Source organism: Epinephelus lanceolatus, chromosome 7, assembly GCF_041903045.1.
Source record: "Epinephelus lanceolatus isolate andai-2023 chromosome 7, ASM4190304v1, whole genome shotgun sequence".
NCBI classification, from domain to species: Eukaryota; Metazoa; Chordata; class Actinopteri; order Perciformes; family Serranidae; genus Epinephelus; species Epinephelus lanceolatus.
This window is the reverse complement of record NC_135740.1, coordinates 22,452,451-22,474,891: the sequence shown is the minus strand read 5'-3', so window position 1 is coordinate 22,474,891 and position 22,441 is coordinate 22,452,451. Positions and strand designations below refer to the sequence as shown.

Sequence of the window (22,441 nt, the reverse complement as noted above, 5' to 3'; positions counted from 1 at the left end):
GCTGCCCAGGAAAACAGAAGCACTGTCCTCTTCCTGCTTAGGTTGTGCAATAGTTGACATACTTCCTTTGTGCCGTAAATTGAGCCTTTGTCTTCCAGGAGGAGAGAGACGCTGATGGTGTCATTAGTCTATAGCCATTACATTTTGCATTCAACATTCACTTAATAAGAATAAGTTAAAGCAACCACCAGATTCCATTGACAAAAATAGTAATTTTACGTAGTAGAACACTGGAGTTGTCGGCCTATCGTGGCCTCAATCAGTTCATGTGTAAAGTAAAGATATCGACATTTGGTCATGGACCTTCCACATCTACATACGATGTGAAAGGTACCCTGAGTGCCTGTTACATGCATTGTCTTCCTTCAAAATACACTTTTGTTTTAACAGGAAATTTAATGTTTTCATGCAGTCTCTTTCAAAATAAAAGCACTACGTCAGTACAACAACATAAATTGTCTTTTTATTTCTTCCAACAACTAACGCACATGGTTGGGTTTAGGCAACAAAAACACGTGGTTAGGTTTAGGAGAAAAGAACAGGGTTTAGCTTTATAATTTTAAGGGACACGATCACCACTCTCTTAGGTGAAAGTCTTGGTCTTCTAAGTATTCTAACTTTGATTCTTGACTCGCCATGTTTCCCCGACGCCACAGAGTGGCTTTATACTATAACTGCGACCGGCCGACGTTAAAGGACAGCTTTTTCCTCAGTGTCTGATGTTACAAGTCACTGTCTAAGCGCTGGATGCTGGATTTCGACGACTTCAGAGTGAGACTGGGCTGGAAAATGACAAGAGATATAAACAAGTTTGCTGATTTTTAGGCTTTTTTTGCCTTTATTGGATCAGATAGTCAAAGCATGAAAGGGAGAGACAGGGGGGATGACATGCAGCAGAGGGCCGCAGGCTTAAGTTGAACCCACAGCTGCTGTGGCAAGGCCATTGCCTTCATTTATGGGATGCCTGCTCTTCCCACTAAGCCACTGGGCACCCCAGGTTTGCTGATTTTACCTATCCCCGCAACTGAAATCAATTGCTTGTTGTCCTTTAACCTCATGATTCAGAAAGGCTTTATGACAGTTTGACCATTTTGCCACAGTGAAGATGACCAGAGCTGCAAAATCATTCATTTATTGTATCTGTTACATCAGCAGTTTCACTTACAGGACATAACTGTGTCAGCTATCACAATATTTTCTTTATCTACAGAATTCTTGGCTGCTGCGATGTGCTCTGATCAACAGGTGTCCCCACTGAACACTTGAAGTCTTGACAAATGAACCTATTTTCAACCATTTAGACAGTGTCAATGCTTCGTAAAAGTCTTGTCTTAATTGCAAAGTAAAGCATTGGTGACAAAAAGTAATCTCTCTGAAGCACCTCATGCAGGCAGATCTACAGAGCTCATTTTTAAAGGCTGACTGCTGATCAGTTGACAGGAATAACTTGAACTTCCTTGAAGAAAAAATGAAATCCAAAATAAAGCAAAGGCCGCAAGGTCCATCACCACATCATGACTCTGCACAGTCGACAATTATCATCACTTTTCAAAAGCAAACGTCAGTCTAAAAGGCAACACGTGGCAGGGGAGAGGTAAGAGTGTAAAAATGTAAAGCAGAAATGTCTCTGGACATAAAAGGGAAATAAATACAACACACTATTAATGGTTAAATATATACATTTAGGCTTGAATTGGTTAAGTTATTAAAATCTTTACATTCTTTCAGTCACAGAAAAGATCGCCTTTACACACCTCTTCCCTTCTTTAACTCTTGACACCCTACTGGTAAAAAAAAAAAAGATTACATTCTTTTAGTCATTTAAAAGAATAAGTCTGAAACTCATTCTCCATCATCTTGACTCCTATAAACTCTCACACTGACTGTTAACTGTGGTTAGAGACGGTTAAGAATATGGCCGCGTATGCTGTAATCTGCAATTTTGTTTTTTATATGTTCACAGTAAACACCAGTGACATCCCATCACCTACGTTAAGGTCCATTTCGGCAAAATTCAGCCCACTTTTTCAATATTCAGTCTACTTCCTCACATCAGTAAAACAATGTATAGCTGTTATTATGTGCTGTTATACAGGCTAATATAACAGTAAAGTACTTTCCAACACTGAGTTATGGTTAGCACTGTGTATTCTTTGATACTTCTGGTAGCACTTCCATCTCTCCTGATGGCTGCACTCCTGTCTTTAGATGCAGCCATGTTTACATTCAGTCCATCCCTCTGCCTGCATGCTGATTGTCCACCCTGAGCATTTCTACTCAGGAAGCACAACCTCATATGTCTCCGTCCCTGCCTCTTGTGTCTGTCCCTGCACCCCGCTTCCTTCATCCTCCTCTTTCTCTGTGTTGATCTGTGCCACTCCCAGTCGGTACAGAGCATCCCTGATCACTACCTCCCCAGGCTGGCAGGCCTTCACCACTTCGTTGATCTGCTGGCTCACAATGTCTCTGCTGGTCAGAAAATCTACCAGACGGTTGTAAAGGTAGTAATAAGCTGTGTTGTTGAAAACCACAGGCTGCCGCCGTGCACGGCTCACAGAGTAACAGTCATCTGAGCTCTCTGCGGAGTCACTCTCAGCTTTGTCTGTCTGCTCTTTCTGTTCTGCCCCCTCGTCGTCCTCTTCCCTCTCTTTCTCCAGCTCAGCCACCAGGCTGACGTAGGGCTCCAGATCTTTGCAGAGGGACATCGAGTGGTGCTCTGAGGGAGGAGCAGGAGACTCCTGGGCTGCTCCAGGAGGATGAACCAGCCAGCAACAAGATGATTTGGTGATGGGGTGGACCTGCTGGTTCTCTGCTACCAGCGACAGGTCAGCGCTGTACGGCTGGTCTTGCAGCTCAGCACATGACACAAACTAAAGACAAAGAGGAGAGGTTGTCTGAGGCTGCAACACACCTTGAGCTTTTATCAAACAAATATGTGTAATAGTCTTGCCCAACCCGTTTTTATTGGGTCCCCAAAAGGCAGAGTAAAGTGTGCACCAATAATATGTGAATTCTAAAATAGAAAAGGAGTGTTCTTTTTTCCTATGGTGGTCTGCTCAGTCCAGATATTTTTTTTTCTCTTCACATGAACTTTGACCTGAAAACATGTTCACGGTCTCTGGCTGAGTTTACGTTGAGTGTGACTTCTGTGATTCCCTCACTCTCGATCGCGTGCATGATGTCGACATGGACATAAAAGGAGTTTGTGAATGTGAAATGCAGAGGAGAGGCCTCAGTGTGTTATATGTGGAGAGGTGCCAAATCGTGAGAATTTAAAAATGAACAAAATGGAGGCATTTTTAGCACTGGAGCAAGTCAAAAGGATTATTCCTGTGCAAGGAAGAGATTTAAAGAGACAGTGTTTTGACAGCGGAAAAGTAAGTCAGTCACATGTTGATTTGTGTAGCATTTGAACTGTTTGTTTCGTGTGTCTGTTGGTGACTAGTGTGTTGCTAGCTAGCTAAAATTACCTGTTATTATTTCATGAGCTGCAGCTGACATTCTGACATCACGTCCCTGACTTGAGGGCCTGTCCCTGATGTGGAACAGGCAGTAAAAGTGCACTTATTCAACATTATTATGATGGTGAAAGAGTCAGTAATGTGTGTGTTACATTCATATTGGTTAAATTTGCACGTGTCAACTTTCATGGTGGCAAATGTCAAATTCCAAATGCGTGTGTGACAAGTGAGAGTGGGTATATTTAATGATAATATCCTCTCTGTCTGGATCTTCCAGGCATTCAAAGGCAACATATCACACATTTTTACATTTCAAATACATCAGTTTGTTGTAGTCTTCATCAGTAGCCCATAAAAGTAGATGTTATGGCAATTCATGATGTCATTTTGTAAGTTTGGATCCCGGGAAGACACCAAACATCACTTTCAATATGACAGACAGAATATCACAGACAATACAAAAAAAAGAAAGAAAAAGAAACTGGGGTAATTTTACTTTCAGAATAAACTGAGAGACAGAAAATTCTAAATTTTCCATTTTAAAGTCACTCTTCATTCATCTCCCTGAGCCAATCATATCATTGCTGCCACATTTTAAAACTGTTCCTCCTTCTGCTGCTGCTGTCAGTTGTCATTTCAGGATGAATCTACCATCATTCTCATCTTCAGCCAACTGTCTTCACCTCCACCATCATGATCAAGACTCCACTGAGGGGGAATATTCCTAAACTAAACATGGCATCCTCACACCCGAAATATATCATGTCACAATGCCGTCTAATCGCCAAGGAACTGTTCACTATTTATCTTTATTATGTAATGAATTATTGTTCACTGAAAATTAAGTCTCTCCTGATTGAAATACTAATCATTTATTAAAATAATATTATTTTATGCGATTGCAGCATTCTAGCAACATTTAAAACACGATTTGGTTATTTAAAAATGTGATTAACGATTTCAATGGCACTTATAATGCAATATTTTTTTAAACAGTGTTTAACCCTCTAAATCAAATTTCGCTACTTTTTGACTGCTGAGTGTTTTTGTACTTTTGGAGTTGTCAACTACTCCAAATTTAAACTTCCGTTCAAACATCTGGGAAATTAGTCATTAGGAACATCCTTAGTGAACATATGTAAAATTTTCTATGATCAAAAAATACTGATCAGGCATTGATTCTTTTGATTTTGAATTCTAACCTGCACACGTGAGTTCCTTGATAGATGACTGGATTAAATTTCAAATCACTCACCTCTGGCTTTTCAAAAGGGTCAGAGAAGCAGCCTTGGTTCCTGCCCCACATCTGGGTTGCCAGTTCTGGGTACTGCATGTCAGCACAGAGCGCTACCTGACGGGCACAGTCGCTGACATAGACTGGGGGCCAGTAGCGGGAAGACAGCAGCAGGTCTATGTGGTCCCGAGCTGTCTCTCCTCTCACCAAGTACTTAGAGCCACACACCACCTGGACACAGGAAGAGGACAGAAATGGATTGGCCGCCCTGACAAGCAGAGGGATAATTGAAGTTTTGCTTGTCTATACTGTATGTCTTTTTCATACAAGGCAGATTCTGGCTGTTGTTTTTACCTTGTGCGGGCAGACCTTTGACAGCTTGCCAGCGGTGAGGTGTGGAGGGGGCTGTGGAGCTGTGAGGAGGCCGCTGTGAACCAGTGTGTACAGGGAGATCAGGGAGGCCAGCAGCTCAGTCTAACACAGAGGGAGACAAAAAAGGGTTTATTGAGGTAAACAGATATGAGCACACCAGAGTAAGTAGAGATAAAAACACACAAACACAGAGTAACAAATAAAAGAAACCATCTTTCAACTAGATTCTCCCTTCATAGAAAACAAAACAATGTGCTGAAATACCCTTGAGCAAGACACCCTGCGTCTTAGCAGCCGCAAGGTGCAAAGGAGAGGAGGGGATTTCCTGTTCTTTCGGCCATGAACTCATCACATGATTGGTGTATTTGCTCAAACAGTACCACTCGTATTCTGGCTAGTAATTTACAGTCATTAAAAGTTTTCTGAACTGGGGAAAATTTTTATAGTCATAAGACGCCCCCTTTTTTATAGTGTCGGCACCGCAACAATATGATTTGTGTATGTGCTCCAACAGTAACACTCATATTCTAGCAAGTATTTTACCGTCAACATGTTTACTTCCAGTTATTAGAAGTTTACTGACCTGAGGAACATTTTTGTAGTTTAAGGAGCCCCAGTTTTTATAGTGGCGGCACCACAAGAATATGATTTGCGTAGTTGTTCATATTCTAGCTAATATTTTACTAGCTAACATGTCATTCAGGGTTTTCTGACCGGAGGAACTTTCTCATAGTCGTAAGGGCCCTGCTTTTTATTGTGTCTGCACTGCAATGACTAGGCACAATCACAGTCCTTTAAATGCTGTTATGAAAGACCTTTATAGCTCCTATTTCATTGTAGGTACTCTCCCAGCACAAGAGGAGCCATGAGTCATGTAGGTGGAGGCATACGTTTAATTGGTAGAACACATGAGCCAGTGCAGTGTCGGCAGCTGACATTTTATATAACCGTGTAGTCGTGTAAACAACAGCTTGTGATGAAAACATGGAAAAAAACAGACAAATGGACCAACAGTTAAGTCTGGTCTTTACTGAGCGTATGTGCGTTGGGGGAAATTCAACGCCATTTTTACTCTTTGAAAGCCAGCTTACATCACTTCAGCGATCCTGATGGCAGTGCAAATGCAACCAAAAAGGTATACAGTTCTCAGGGGAGATTCCCAAAACGGTTTGTTCCATCAATGGCTAGTAACTGCAAAAACGTGCGTCCGTAACAAACACATATGCAGGGTTTTTCCTGCATAGAGGATCACTAGGCAGCCACATCCGTCCAATTTGGTCCTGCCTGTCAATAAAACTCTGACAGGTGTCATGATGGAAAACACTGTTTTGTATCAAGTGTTGCACTTGGTGGATTTCTGTCATTTTTGACTACAATTGAGGCATCACATTGGTGTGGTGGCGCTGTATTGTAATCAGCACAGTGCACTTGTAAAAGCCCTGCCAAATCTGTGAAAAAGGAAGGAAAGAGCCTACTGTTTTGCTGGGTGGGCAACAGTGTTTCCGCTGGTTATGTTTTTGCCACCACAACGATAAAAATCACTGCTGTTCTATATCGCCAGCTGACATTTGTAAATGCGCTGCAAACGGCAGTCGGACACAGTGTTTGTGAACGCTACTACATTCGCCTCTACGTATGTGTCTGAATGCAGTCTTGTAATAAGACTACAGCATTCACACTACTGAAATGTAATAAAGTAGTTTTTTCCCAATCAACTTTTTTCCCACTTTACCAGTACAAAAGTTCAGATATGAGCAAAACATGAAATCAGATAATACAGTAAATATATGCCACATACAGTACAGGCCAAAAGTTTGGACACACCTTCTCATTCAATGCGTTTTCTTTATTTTCATGACTATTTACATTGTAGATTCTCACTGAAGGCATCAAAACTATGAATGAACACATGTGGAGTTATGTACTTAACAAAAAAAAAGGTGAAATAACTGAAAACATATTTTATATTCTAGTTTCTTCAAAATAGCCACCCTTTGCTCTGATTACTGCTTTGCACACTCTTGGCATTCTCTCCATGAGCTTCAAGAGGTAGTCACCTGAAATGGTTTCCACTTCACAGGTGTGCCTTATCAGGGTTAATTAGTGGAATTTCTTGCTTTATCAATGGGGTTGGGACCATCAGTTGTGTTGTGCAGAAGTCAGGTTAATACACAGCCGACAGCCCTATTGGACAACTGTTAAAATTCATATTATGGCAAGAACCAATCAGCTAACTAAAGAAAAACAAGTGGCCATCATTACTTTAAGAAATGAAGGTCAGTCAGTCCGGAAAATTGCAAAAACTTTAAATGTGTCCCCAAGTGGAGTCGCAAAAACCATCAAGCGCTACAACGAAACTGGCACACATGAGGACTGACCCAGGAAAGGAAGACCAAGAGTCACCTCTGCTTCTGAGGATAAGTTCATCCGAGTCACCAGCCTCAGAAATCGCAAGTTAACAGCAGCTCAGATCAGAGACCAGATGAATGCCACACAGAGTTCTAGCAGCAGACCCATCTCTAGAACAACTGTTAAGAGGAGACTGCGCGAATCAGGCCTTCATGGTCAAATAGCTGCTAGGAAACCACTGCTAAGGAGAGGCAACAAGCAGAAGAGATTTGTTTGGGCCAAGAAACACAAGGAATGGACATTAGACCAGTGGAAATCTGTGCTTTGGTCTGATGAGTCCAAATTTGAGATCTTTGGTTCCAACCGCCGTGTCTTTGTGAGACGCAGAAAAGGTGAACGGATGGATTCCACATGCCTGGTTCCCACTGTGAAGCATGGAGGAGGAGGTGTGATGGTGTGGGGGTGTTTTGCTGGTGACACTGTTGGGGATTTATTCAAAATTGAAGGCACACTGAACCAGCATGGCTACCACAGCATCCTGTAGCAACATGCCATCCCATCCGGTTTGCGTTTAGTTGGACGATCATTTATTTTTCAACAGGACAATGACCCCAAACACACCTCCAGGCTGTGTAAGGGCTATTTGACCAAGAAGGAGAGTGATGGAGTGCTGCGGCAGATGACCTGGCCTCCACAGTCACCGGACCTGAACCCAATCGAGACGGTTTGGGGTGAGCTGGACCGCAGAGTGAAGGCAAAGGGGCCAACAAGTGCTAAACACCTCTGGGAACTCCTTCAAGACTGTTGGAAAACCATTTCAGGTGACTACCTCTTGAAGCTCATGGAGAGAATGCCAAGAGTGTGCAAAGCAGTAATCAGAGCAAAGGGTGGCTATTTTGAAGAAACTAGAATATAAAACATGTTTTCAGTTATTTCACCTTTTTTTGTTAAGTACATAACTCCACGTGTTCATTCATAGTTTTGATGCCTTCAGTGAGAATCTACAATGTAAATAGTCATGAAAATAAAGAAAACGCATTGAATGAGAAGGTGTGTCCAAACTTTTGGCCTGTACTGTACACTGATAAAAGCAAATAATTTTGAAGGAAATAATTAATATGAATCCTGCAAAAAAAGCAGCTGTCTTATAAAAGTGTCTTGTACAAGTGTGTGAGACGGGATTACTTAAAATACAATTTTAAATGCTTCAAAAACACTAGATCCACATTTGTGTTAATATTTTGCGAGCAAAATGAAACTGTTTTACAAGATATTCAGTAAAGTCGTTTTTGTGGTCATACTCTCAGCCTCAAACACAGCTCAACCAGACCACGTGATCTGCTACTTGCATTTTAGGAACAAATATTATTGGGACCAAAGAAAATTGCAATTTGACCACGATTTATTAATAACTGATTTTTGTTTCTTTTTTTTCCAATCACATACTTATTATAACTAATATGTTGCTTGTAAAAAGTTGATTACTTGAGCCAGTTGAAGGCCCAATACACATGTGTGCTCATGATCGGGACGTTACCATCTCCGCCTCAGCCAGGAAGAACACTTTGTCTCTCTCACCCCCCACCCCAAACACACACATCTACCTTAGTAGACCCTGGGGTGATGCTCGCCCCGCAGCAGTCCAGTATTGTTCTCAGCTCGTCTTCACTGTGCTCTTCAATCTTGTCGAGTCTCAGCTGACCATCGTGAATGAGACGCACCAAAACTGATGGATCTCCTGAAAACAGATGATGAAAAACATCTTCTTAAAACTGTGCTCATACAGTTAACACAAGGCACTGTGACCCCTAACTTAATATTAGTAAACACTATTACTGTACTCTGTACAGCATGGGAGAATAATTACAACAAAATCCATACCAAACAAAGCATATAATCACTCTGAATATAATCATCTTTTTCCATTTTATTCTCTACCTCTCTTCCTTTTGACTTCATAACAATACCCTACTGAAAATTTCCCAGTCACAGATTAATGCATGTATAAGATTAAATTCGGCAAAAGAAGCAAAAGAAGCATGAATGGGGTTTTCTGAAGAGGCTTGGGGGGGAATTAACAGTTTTCAGTGGTTCTCAACTAACTCTATGGATTGGAGCGAACGTGACTGGAAAAACACTGTGAGAATAAATTCCCCTGGACTTGGAAACTTTTTATCTGGGCCACTTTTTTTTGTTTTTGAAAAAGAGGAGGGATACAAAGCTGCTGCATGTCCTTTTGGCAGCAAGTAAAAAATCTATTAGGCTCGGGCGGTATCACGGTATCACAGTATACTGGGGTATTTAGAAATCTATTCTATTAAACTCATATCGAGATGTCGTATTGAGGATGTATCGTATGACGTGCACATCGTACGCCACCGGACGTCAGTCTACTGGTGGAACAGGCGGCTGAGCTGATAGTTGTGGCAATTGCAAGTGTTGGGGATAATGTACAGGACAGAAATGATAGAGGGATGGATTTTTGGTTAGATGTCTAAATTAAGGTCTGTGGTTAACACAAGCTTAAGAAATTTTTTTAAAATTTTGTCAACAAATACCGCACTCGTGAATTTTGAAGCTTTTATGTGTCTTAAAAAAGGCGGTTGCTAACAAGTTTATAACCTAATGTTGGCTTTTTACTTCAGGTGATTGCATTTATGCTTCACAAATCGACAAAGAAATGAGAGGTGTTCATTTCTTTGTCGTTTGCTGTACAAAACATGGAAGTATCATTAACTTTTGTTCTCGACAGATCTTATTTTGTGCAATAATCCAACATAGAATGGAAAATTCCCATTGGCCTTTTGTCAAAGGAACCAGGTTGACACTAAATTCCAGGTTGGCCTACATATAAACATCATTTCTGTAGCTATATACATGTGTATAAAACAGGATAACAGTTTTATGTAAGAATATAAAAATAAAATATAAAAGGTTTTCTACTAGGTACCTGAGGGCTGCTGTGTGTGTGTCAGGACCTTGTCTTTCTCCGTGTTGATGACAGCGGGACTCCTCATGAGTGGAGGTATGAAGGGAGAAATTATAGAAGCATCCACCCGTGTGATGGGGATGTCAGTGGGGAAAGTTGCTTGCTCGATAGCTTCGCTTTCCATGGTCAACCAGAAGTCATCCACGTGTACCTCATCTGAGACTGAAAACTCGGGCCAGGTGAACTGTGGACAGAATGAAAAGTGTGTGAGCATGTGGAGAGGCCAAAAACGCAAATGCCAAAAACTGCAGTTCCTCTAATGGCCACTTGAGGGCTGGCTCCAGAAGGGAGTCGATCCCCATAGACCCCCCATATTAAAATGCTTAACTTTACAGCAGAAATAAACAAGTTACAGCCTGGCACAAAAACAGTTTTGGTCTCTATAGCTAATTTCAACATCCATTACAACTATACAGGGGTTTCATTTTTATATTATGCACCTGTTAACATTTTTTAAGGCTTAAAGTTATACATAATTAAGGGCGTGGCCGCTTTGAGTGGCTGTCTGTGAGGCACACAGTGACATTCATGATACTGTCCCTGCTAAACTGCTCTAAGTGTGTTGTAATTGACTCTACTTTGGGCTTTAATTTCCGACTACTTTTCTTGCATTAATTTCTCACCTCCACATTCTTTAGCTCCAGTACGTTGCTTGTGTATCGCTGCGCAACCTCCAGTTTGGGAGCAACACCACAAATGCCACAGATCATGTCGTTGTAATCTCTCACTGTCAGACACTCAAAGGCCCAGTAGCCGCTCAGGAGAAGCTCTAGAATTTGAGATAACTCCTCTGGACTCAGAGCGTGGACTGAAGCAAAAGAGAAAGACACAGTGAAACTCTTGAAAACATAATGTAGAAGACAAAAGACACAATTTTGAAAATGCTCAAAATGCAAGACAGGATTAAGAGAATGCAGTTGCAGGATGTAGGGTCCACTGTTACCAGGGTGATTGGGGATGTTTTCAAGCACGGTCCTGGCTGCATGAGAGGGTGCTTGGCCCAGTTTGATATAGGCCCTGATCTTCAGCAGCTGGTCGATGCTAGCCAGCAGTCTGTTCCCAATGTTGAACAAACCTGTCACAAAAGAATTAACATTTTAATTCACAGAGAAAGCTCACAACAGGCCATATACCACTGCTAAAACAAATCTTCCACAGCAAATCTCCATATAAAAACTGACAAGGTTGCAACCGACAGGCTCCTGTAATTACTTAATTCAGAGTATCCATGTAATTAGGTGCTGTACTGATTTCATTGTGAATTTGGTAATTAAGACAGACATAATGGAAGGCCATACAGACAAAGGTGAGGCTGTGGTATGGTAGAGAGGAATATCAGAATATCGGCCTCTAGTCCACATGTAAAAGTATCCTTGGTAGACAACTGTGTATGAATGTTAAACTGAGTAGCAGGTGGCACTTTGTACGGCAGCCGCGACACACCAGTGCGTGATTGGGTGAATGTGACATGTAGTGTAAAAGCACTGTGAGTGGTTGAAAGAATAGAAAGGCGCTACGCAAGTGCAGTCCATTTACCATTTACAATAACATAAAGCATTTATGGTGATGGATGAGAAGATACGATAAGAGTTTGTAAGTAGAGATTAGATTAGATTACACAGTGTAGTGTGTGTGCATGTTGGGATGTTTGCATGAGAAGCAGTGACATGTGTTTGTGTTTACTGATCCTAAGCCTCCCAGCAACACAACCGGAAGCCCAAGGGTGACACAGGCAAGCCACTTCTTCCTCTTTTTTGTTTTTTCCTCCTCAAAATTTCCAAACAAAGCAGCTGTGTAAAACTCAAATGTATTTAGGTATGAATAAAAATTTTGTTTAAAAAATCACAAGCTGTTTTATAAGCACTTGAGACACTGTGGCTGAGCAGTGTGGTTACCATAAATACAGGACCAAAACACAGTTGTCGAGCTGCGGTTTTCTGCCAACAGGATCAAAAGCTGTAGCTAATATTTACTGACTGTTTCTTTTACCAAGCAACAGAGGAGTTTCTGTTAAAACGCTGGAGATAAATGACGATAATAATAATTGTTCCATCTTGGAACAATAAGTATATTTTTGAATATTATGAAACAGAAGTGGTACCCATAATTCTCAGCTGTACACCCTTAATTTAAGATGTTGTGGTTGCAGTATTTTGAAAAAATACAGAGTCAGATACCACAGCATATGCCACTCTCTTGGCTGGCCTTAGTGTCCTGCCTTTATACAACGGATCAGAGAGATGAGGATCCTCAAATTAGAAAAAGTTAGATATTGTATCGAGGATACAACCTGGTCCCTTTGCTAATTTAACATACATGCATTTCGCATGGTGGTGCAGTGGTTAGCATTGTCGCTTCACAGCAAGAGGGTTCCTTGTTTGAACCCAGGGTGCCGCAGTCCTTGTGGATGGAGTTTGCATGTTCTCCCTGTGTCAGCGTGGGTTTTCTCTGGGTACTCCGGCTTCCTCCCACAGTCCAAAGACATGTAGGTTAATTGGTGACTCTAAATTGCCCGTAGGTGTGAATGTAAATGGTTGTCTGTCTCTGTGTGTCAGCCCTGTGATAATCTGGCGACCTGTCCAGTGTGTACCTCGCCTCTCACCCAATGTCAGCTGGGATAGACTCCAGACCTACTGCAACCCCTAACAGGATAAGTGGTTACGGAAAATGAAGTTGGAATGAAATGTCTTTGTGTCTACACATACAGTGGACACAAAGTGGTGATGTTATCTGGCCTGGCTGCAGCAGGTGTGAAATATGTGCCGAAGTTGACTGTCTGCTGAGCGGCCTTTGGCTGTCTTGATGCTTTTCCCCTTTAGTATGGCTAACTAGAGCCCCTTCTTCAATGTTACCAACTTAAAACATTACGGTGCAGAGCCTTCATCAGCGCTGCTAGAGCCTCTCTCTTGAGCAGTGTATTATATTTCTTGTTTGAAAGCCATACATTATTAAACACGCACTTAGAAGGCATTTGCAGATAAGAAAACTGCTGCTCTTGCTCACTTTACCTGCTCGTTAGACATTCATCTCATCAACTAGCTACATACAAAAATGTGTATCATGTGATACTAATGACGTTTCAACGGTCATGCAGCGCAGCACTTGATTTTAAATTAGTAACATAGGGAACCAATTTGGCACAATATGAGAGACTTTTTGGGATTTTTAGGAACATATTTCAAACAACTGCAGAGACAATGTATATTTAAAACTTTTCCAAAGCAGTTTTTCTAATTTCATAACTTTTCCAGCAATTTCATGACCTGAATGTAAAAGTTGTGAGTGGTGCTGTTTACCTGGATGCAGGTCAGTGAAGCTGTGCAGAGCCAGACACTGAACGTTGAGACACACCTTGAGCTGAAGAGTGGCTGTCTGGATCAGTGTCTCAGTGAGCAGCCAGCAGTCCACTTGTCCTGCAACGGTACTAGGACACACACACACACACACACACACACACACACACAGGGGGATACATTAGGAAACACAACATGCCGGTACTGATGTAGCAGGATAGCTGGAATACACATCTTCTCACCTCTGATCTCCTTTGAAGAGAGGGTAGTTACACAGGCCACAGTGAGTAGCTGCTGATTCATAGAACTGAGGCCACCCAGACTCTATCAGCGTCTCCGCCTCTACACTGTTCTCGTGCTCCTGATCACCTGGTCGAACCAAGACGATCTGCAGACTGTTGAGCTCCTGGATGAGCGTCAACGTTTCCTGTAGCTCAGTCTCGCTCTCAGGAATCTGCAGGGAACGGTGCAGCAGCTGCAGGGTGCTCTGGCGCTGAATGTCCTTCTGAGCAGGACTCAGGGCCTGGTACGGATCGAGCAGAGTCTCAGACTGAGAAAGGAAAAGAGAAATCCACATTAAAAGATGTAAGAAAATTTTGAGATGAGAGGTTTATAAAAACTAAAGTGAAAGAGATGTGATACTACTGCAAAGAATTAAGATGAGGAGGGGAAAAGATCTGTATAGATAGGCTTGCTCATGAGTTTCAGCAAAAAAACATCTAAAGTGAGTAAAAACAAACAAAATATACAGACAATTTTACACAAAGAGGATGTTGAAGATGTAAAAGATGACATCAGTTCTGCTTCGTTGAAAGTCACGGAGAGAAAGCTTCCAAGATTAATGACCTGACATCAAAGGCCAGTTGTCCTCAGCCTGAAGTCGAGATTTATGGATGCTAAGAAGCAAATGCTCTGCTCAGGGATCCACGGGTACGAGCTGCAGCTGGAAACTAACCCTACACCAGAGGAGAATCTGTAGGAAGTAAGCCTTTACCTTTGTTCCCTTGGTGTTCTTCTGGGTCAGCTCACAGCCGCATTTAGGGCACACTGCAGGTTTGTGTCTGTTCTTATACATGTAGTCACAGGACGGGTTCTTACACCGACCCCTTCCTCGTGCTGTTGACAGACCCAAATCCTAAAAGAACAAGAAAAAGAAAAAAACAGGGACAAATTTAATTAGAAAGGAACATTTGGTGTAAGCTAATTAAAAATAGGCTAATTTGCACAGAGAATATTAGTGTACTGACAAAGCTGGAAACGGCATGTTGTTTAAAAGGCACGACTGACACGATATTCACTCTCCTATCAACCAGTGAAGACACAGCCTGGCTGCCATCTGCTGGGACAGAAGAATCCTACAGAAAGACATACAAAAAGTCAGAATACCTGTCCAAATCTGCTCTGTGTGTGTGTGTTTCAAAGTGTTTGATGTTTGTGGTCACCTGCTTGGCTGCGGTTGTCGGGACCGTCTGGCCAAGCTGCTTTAAAGTGCTGGGTTTGAGACCTGAGAGACTCTCTCGAGGCACTATGATTAGACAACGACCACATCAACTAAGAGCAGAGACCTCAGAAAGTGCAGTCACACATATAACACTATAATCATTTCCTCTCTATATGATGCAGGTAGTCTAAATATGCCAATAACAAGCACTGAATAAACATTAAATAAAACTGTATCCACACTACAGACTGAAAGATCACATTTAATGAAGTATAATACAAATGAAATCAAACGCTGCACAGTACCGGTGGATGATTCATTGTTGTTTGCACTCTGGAACTTTCCTTTGTCCGGTGGGACTGTTATGATCTGGAACAAAGCACGGCCTAAAAATGCACACACAAGCCAAATCCACACGGTAACACATGGTAATTTAACACTGACAACAGAATAGTGCCTGAGTGCTGCATGTTTTATCTCACCTGTGCTGTAATAGGCAGGAAGGATAGGTCTCACAGGCCTCTTTTGAACAGTGGCGTTGCTTCTGTGTTGACCCTGGAGTGTCGCACACTGAAGACTGTCCTTCATCTGTCTGCTCAGACAGATGGCAAGTACATCAAGTGAGATACACACGGTTAGGAATACTTGCTATGAAAATGGCTGCAATAACAAAACACAGAGGTGTCATTACAATCCTGTTCCATAAAGATTTTCTGATGAATGGTTTAAACACCTTTAAACACTTCAGCATTTCAAATAAACAAAAAAAATACATGGTGTCTACAGGTATCAGACACTTAAATTTAATGCTTTTTAATACCCTTTTGAGGTCATTTTTAACCAAATTTAAGGCTTTTTGTGGAAAAATGTTATTTTTTTTATTCAAGCATTGCAGGTCAGTATAAAGGTAGGTAGTATGTGTACAGTCCTGTGCAGAGCTAGGTTTTTATGCAGGAGCTTGACTTATTTTGACAAAAAGCAATTAAAGGATGGATAAAATGTTTATGGCAATGAAGACCTCACAAATTAAAATTTGAAAATACAGTATGTAATGACTTTCAAGGCCTAGGTCGTGGGATTGGACCTGCAGACACCCTGGTATAAATATTTCTCACAGAAATAGCAATTCAAACTTATGCATATATACATATCTATACCTTCCCCACCTAAGCATTAAAGCACCAATTTGCAAATAGTGTACAGCACAGTTTTCACACAACTGTCCACTGGGGTTCATTTTAGCAAAAAGAACACACTTAAATAAATAAATAAATAAATAAAATTTATTTCATAAGTGCTCACTTTGTTTGTTCCTGTTCCTTGACGCTGCTGCCCTCTAGTGGCTTTCCACCTGAAACTGCATGCTGCTTTCTGGAGCACTTCTGAACTTCTTTTTTGCTCCCAGTGGCATTTCTTTTACTGACATCAGCATTCCCCTGCTGAGCAGGGGTAGAGATGGGTTTACAGCTTTCTTTAATCTTGGTTTCAGATTTCTGCGGCAATTGCTTGGGCACAGCGTCTCTCTCTTGCATCTTCTTTGCCTGTTATAGAAGTGCAGTCAAAGTTAACTGACTTGAGCTGCAGGTCAAACCTGGAGGCTGAATATTTGTACAACTCCTGGATGTTTGTATATCAGATCGAACAAGCCGAACTGTTTGATCGACACTTACGGCAGGTATCCATTTTCCACCCAAGTGGCTCCCACATTCAGGGCACGTCGGTGGCTTGTGGCGGGTGACATACACAAATGAACACCCAGGATTTAGACACCTCCCTCGACCTCTGCGGGTGTACGTCTTCACAGACTGCAGAAAAAGATATAAACATGAAAGTTCACATCTCTCAGCTGCTGCTACCATCCCCAAATCATTTTAAATCTTAATAATGATATTCCTATTTTTCGTTTTTTGTGTGCCTGCCAATTTCAGTACTGACATTTATAAGGTGGCTGAATAATGTGGGTGCTTACCATTTTATAGGAAGGTTTGGCACTTTGTTCAATGCTGGCTCCGACAGAGACCATCATCACTGGGCCCACAGAGCTGACGCCTGGCAGAGACTTTGGCTCCAGCAGGTTCTGAAGTAAAGGACAAATTACTTCACTGCATTAGCTGAAACACTTTTTTTGTGATTAAAATGGTCAAACCCTGATCATTTTTGAATAAATTATCTGCTAACTGGTGGAGGGGCATTTAAGTCTCACCTGGGTGGGTATGATGGCAACCACCTGGGCAGTTTCCCCCTGTATCTGCTGCACCATTGCTCCACCATAACCACTACCAGCAACTCTGGTCTCATTTCCTTTAAGTGTCACGCCATTTGCTGTGGGGCCAGCAGAGCCCTGTGGGACATGGGTGTCTGTGGAGGCCGAGGCTTTGCATAAAACAGAGGAGGAAGAGGAGGGTGGGATTCCTCGGGGCGTCGTGGGATTGGACGCCACTTCCGTTTCTTCTGCTATGTCGTCCACAACAATTGGCTGCTCAGAAAGCTCCACCTCGCCGACCAAGCCAAGAGCTGTGAACTGGGGCTCTTGGGTGAGAGAGGTGGAAGGCAGACCTCCCTCCACTGGAGAGTCCAGAGACTCAACGCTCACCTCTGGCTGAGAGCCTCCCAGCTGCTGATTTGAGGGGCAGCCTTTAGACAGCAAAATGTAACTGGCTCTCGGGAGGATTTTGCGGAAGCCTGGTAGGTCCTTGGAGGGGCTGAGACACGACTGAGGGAAAAGCAAAATCAAGAATATTGTTCATGGCTATTCACAGAATCACTCTGACATTCTACTAGACACCAGTGGATTAGGCCACTGTCGAGACAAAGCAGGAAAAAACTGCTGTATCTCTGCTGTGATACTTGATGCTAATAGGTCACTTTGTTCTGAGTTTATCTGTGGTAAAATACACGAGATAAATGTACTCATTACAAATGAAATCAATCCAGTTGACTACATGGGTGCTCTGCAGTGCATGGTCATAAAGAAGGCACTGGACATACTCAACAGCCAAAAAGGCAAACCACTATCATTGGCACTATCATAAACTTACTGCTGCATGTTGTACTGACAAAACAGGTATCAGAACTTATTAAACAGGAAAAGTTGTGTGATTTCTGACTTGTTTATTATAGTAAGCAGAGCTCAACAATAAGAAAAGCCTGATAGCATGGGGCAAGTAAAATGCCATGTCAGGCTAGTAACAACTAACAACTCACTTTCCTGATTGGACAAGTGGTAAAAAAGAATTAAACATATTGTTTTTTCTGAAGCTGATGATGGAAATAGGTAAGAAGTGAGCTATCCCGCTTCCTTCTCATCTGTTGAGAGTTGCACATGCACAGCACCGATTGGGCCCTCAAAAGACAAAGTTCATGAGCTCACACAATAGACTGCATATCACACATAGTAAAACTCACTCACTCACTCACTCACTCACAAGTTAACAAGTCCAGACCATTTCATAAAGGCAAGAATGTTTGTTGCTTAGCATCTATGTAAAAGTAAAATCTGGTGAAATCTTCGGGTGAGTAGATGTCTGACCAACTTGCCAAACTGAGCAAGTGAAAAACAAACATTAAAATTGAACCCTGCATAGTATGGTCAGTTTATCAGAAACGTTTCTGCAACTTGTTTTGCACATTTCAATAATTTAGGTGATCAATTGCTCGTAGTTATTTATGCCAGTTTTGAATTTTACTAGGCACCATGATTTAGATTCTCCTAGTAACAAGTAAACATTAAATAACAAAAAAGCAGTATAGACATTTTGAACATGGAACGATATCTACATAAGTATTCTGCACAGGCCAGTTTATTCTGATGTTTTTTACATGAGGGAATTTTATTGGTGAACTAAAAGTTGCTCAGATCACTGGTTTGCTCGTATAAAAACTTAAGGTTGAAGCTTACTGTGTCTGCGCCATCCTTCTCGGACTTGGCCTTCTCCAGATAGTAGCCTTTCTCAGCTACACTGAGCCTTCTCCAGCTCTCGCTGATTCTCTTGTTGATCTCTGACTGTGGCAGATTAGGGATTTCCTGTTGCATAATCTGATGAACATCAAAGTAGTATAGCAGGTAGGCAGACCTAAAACATAAAGATTCCATGTCTATAATCACCAGTACATGACAATGGGAGAGACATCTTTGATATTAAAGGCCCAATCCCTGGTGAACACAGGGCCATAGCTAGTGTCATGACACTGTAACAGCTGTGTGTTAAAGTAATCTGGGGTTATGTACATTACCTAGGCTTCTTAGGTTTCTCAACACTTTCTTCTTGAGCTTTGCTCTTTCTCTTCTTTGGGGTGGTCACCTCCATTTGACTGTGGCAGCTCTCTGAATCCTCAGTCAATTTCACAACCTCAATCACCTCCACTTTATCCATGATCTCCAAAGGTCTAGGGCCAACTTGAAAAAAAGCATAAGATTAGTTGGTTGCTTATGAGTGAATCTTCATGAAGGTAGAGTTTATTGCAGATATGTTGAATCAGGCTGCATTAGATTCAGCCAAAGTTGGGTTTATTAAATATACATTGCTTTGAACAGTACTTAACACCTTAATTTTAAGATGATACAGTTTCAAGACTCATGATTGTGCATCTTCACTCCTCTGTATTTTGATGACAGCACTGGATTTCTGTAGTTTATTATAGCTCAGTGGGTAGCTATAACTCATCTAATGTGAGGCAAATAAAGATACGCTGTCTAATAAAAGCCACAGAAAATAGGACAGTGACTAAGGGCTGGTGCTTCATGCAGACAGAATATAGCTCTACAGTGTCCTAGTCTAATTACATGGAAACTTGTCATGCACAGGGATCTTGAGGAGACTAATAAAGCGCTAACATGTTAAAAGCACTGGTCCTTCCCTGCTTTAAAAGTAGGTTTAATGGCGTGTGCTTATACTGCCTGCACAGTCAGTGAGTTATCCAATGAAAAGCCTTCTTATTGACGCCTTACCTACGATGACCCGAGGCTCTACAAACTGCTCTGAAACAACCTTTAGGAGTCGCCGACAAAGTCAGGTATTGTGCCGACGGTAACACTGAAATTCGCAAATGTCTCATACTAAATCAAAGATTTACGATGCATAAATGTCGGTTAAGTAGCTTCGTTTCTCGTCGACTTGTAAAAAAACATGGCGGTTTGTTGCTATGGTCTTCAACCAATCAGATGCAAGAATAAACAAGTTCGGACCAATCACGGAAGACGTTTTAGACACGTGAAGATAACGCGTGCGTCGGGTCCGTAAGGAAAAATACTGTTAAATTAAACAAAGTAATAGCTTATTAGTGGTAAAACAAACACGTCGGAGGTTGTATGTCTCCGAAAGCGTTGTCAAATTCTCAAAAGTGGTGCTGCATAATTCATATTTCACAAAACTGTAATCCAGACCAAAGTAATCGATCTGAAGGTGGAAAATAGTGTCGCAGGCCTATGAGTCGAACACTGATAACTCCACTGAGCAAAGATGGCGGATGACAAGGTGAGCGAGTAACGGTGCTCTGGCTTTAAACGTATTAATTTCACCTTTTTCGTCAGATGACAGCAACTTTTAGAGGAGTTCGTCTCAGCAGCAGTTGGCTGTTAAATAAAGTTGCCGGGGAGATGATGGCTCTAAATGAACGTATCCATCTTGAGCCGGTTAAGTTATGTGGCTGTTAGCTAACCAGCAAACTTGGAGCAATGAGCTGTTTTGTTACCAAAGCCTTTTCGTGGGGTATTCTGTCAGTAAATGTAACTTCATGTTATATCATACAGCAGCGTTAGCTTACATTAATGCTGGAATTCGTAGTTGTATTGTTTCCTAATATTAAAATGTGATGCTTTGCTTTTATTTTAGGATCCTCTGAAACAGTTGAAAGATCTGACAAAGCTCAAAAACCAGTTGGAGGAAATCCAGAGGCGAGTAGAGAACGAAATTTCTGTAGGACTTCCTCAGGTGAGTTTTTAAAGGTGCCCCTGATAACACTGACCACACGAGTGGAAAAAAGTTCAAGTTGTTTCAGCTTTCTCCTCCTCCTCTATCAACCATGGGTTGTTTCAGATATAATTTAAAAAAACAAACTCAGAGTGTATGGCGTGGACCAGAGGGTTATGATTTTATTCTTTCAGGCTTTATTAGAAAGTGTGATCAGATATGGCATGTCAGCGTGGTTTGGAAACCTTACTGTACAACTAACTAACTATTATGTAGTTTGTTTAATCACACGGTGAAGGCATATTGTGCGCAGCATATGAGTCCAAAACAAATTTCCCTATGGGGACAATAAAGTATATCGTATAGTAATTTAGATGGTGAATGTAAGTCTAATGGCAATGTCCTTCATTCACCTTTTGTATGACTAAAATCAGAAGGCATTTCTTATGACCAGTGGTGGATAAAGTCCCTGAAAGCTATACTTAAGTAAAAGTCTAGATATCTTATCAGAAAATGACTTTGGCAATAGTTTAAGTCACCTAGTAAATGTTGTGAATAAAAAAGCAAGCGGTCATAATTTTGAGAATTCTAAGGTTTATTTCTTCGTAACATGTGCACCCCAATTCCTGCATTCATCCACCCATCCCCTCCCCCTTCTGTTTTCCTCCCATTCTTCCCTACTTTGCTTAGTGGACATATATTGGAGTAAAAGTATAAATTCTATTTAGGAATTGCAGTGGAGCAAAAGTGAAAGTTGACATAAATATATTAAAACTATAATAACAAAGTGCTATTGTTTCGTTACATCACACCACTGCCCATGAATGATGGTGATTGAGTTAATTTGTTTAGTTTTGTCTTCCTTAAATATCCTCTTGTGATTTTTTTATGTTTATTTTGTTAACAATGTGATTTTATTTTTGCTAAATATTTTTCCCTTCTTGCAGTGTAAATGTGTTAATTTTTTTTACCCATCTCTGTGTCCTTTTTCTGCACTGGGACCATGCTGAAAATTCTGCTGTTTTGTCTTGCTCCTTCAGGGAGGCTCAGTGTTGGGATCTCCATTTCTGAAGGGCTTTCTGGCCGGCTATGTGGTGGCCAAGCTACGCTCCTCTGCCATCCTGGGAGTGCTGCTGGGAACAATCACTGGCATGTATGTGGCACAGAACTATCAAGTGCCCAACATTGAAAGGACTGTGAAAGACTATATGAACAGCATGAAAAAAGGACCAAAATAATCTGGGCCGACTGCTGGTCTCGGCGGTGACTTAACAACCAAAAGAGAGAAATATTGTTGCCGCTGCTGGCTTGTCAGTGGCTGGTAACGGATCAGCCTTCAGGATTTTGATGTAACTGGACTTTCACTGGGGACTCAATGACTGGTGTTTTTGTT

General features: G+C 41.6%; 2 protein-coding genes across 3 annotated transcripts; one reads left to right on the top strand and one right to left on the bottom strand.

The window, feature by feature from the left end:
* Positions 1-1,116: 1,116 nt before the first annotated feature.
* On the bottom strand, positions 1,117-20,257 carry hmgxb3 (HMG box domain containing 3). The gene is made up of 21 exons (XM_033633293.2): positions 20,088-20,257; positions 19,373-19,535; positions 19,038-19,212; positions 17,343-17,852; positions 17,109-17,216; positions 16,810-16,944; positions 16,442-16,680; positions 15,622-15,731; positions 15,445-15,525; positions 15,141-15,223; positions 14,946-15,053; positions 14,693-14,833; positions 13,941-14,248; positions 13,702-13,829; positions 11,349-11,480; positions 11,029-11,213; positions 10,367-10,589; positions 9,021-9,154; positions 5,050-5,169; positions 4,717-4,926; positions 1,117-2,870 (listed from the first exon to the last, which is right to left on the bottom strand). The coding sequence occupies exons 2-21, from the start codon at positions 19,510-19,512 to the stop codon at positions 2,274-2,276; spliced, it is 3,867 nt and encodes a 1,288-aa protein (XP_033489184.2). The 5' UTR covers positions 19,513-19,535; positions 20,088-20,257; the 3' UTR covers positions 1,117-2,273.
* LOC117261080 (SLC35A4 upstream open reading frame protein) lies at positions 20,078-22,333 on the top strand. 2 transcript variants are annotated; one of them, XM_078169302.1, is made up of 3 exons: positions 20,078-20,152; positions 20,971-21,069; positions 22,089-22,333. In XM_078169302.1, the coding sequence occupies exons 1-3, from the start codon at positions 20,093-20,095 to the stop codon at positions 22,284-22,286; spliced, it is 357 nt and encodes a 118-aa protein (XP_078025428.1). In that variant the 5' UTR covers positions 20,078-20,092; the 3' UTR covers positions 22,287-22,333. The 2 variants fall into 2 exon arrangements, with proteins under 2 accessions (XP_078025428.1, XP_033489188.1); XM_033633297.2 differs by lacking the exon at positions 20,078-20,152 and adding an exon at positions 20,484-20,613.
* Positions 22,334-22,441: the final 108 nt, after the last annotated feature.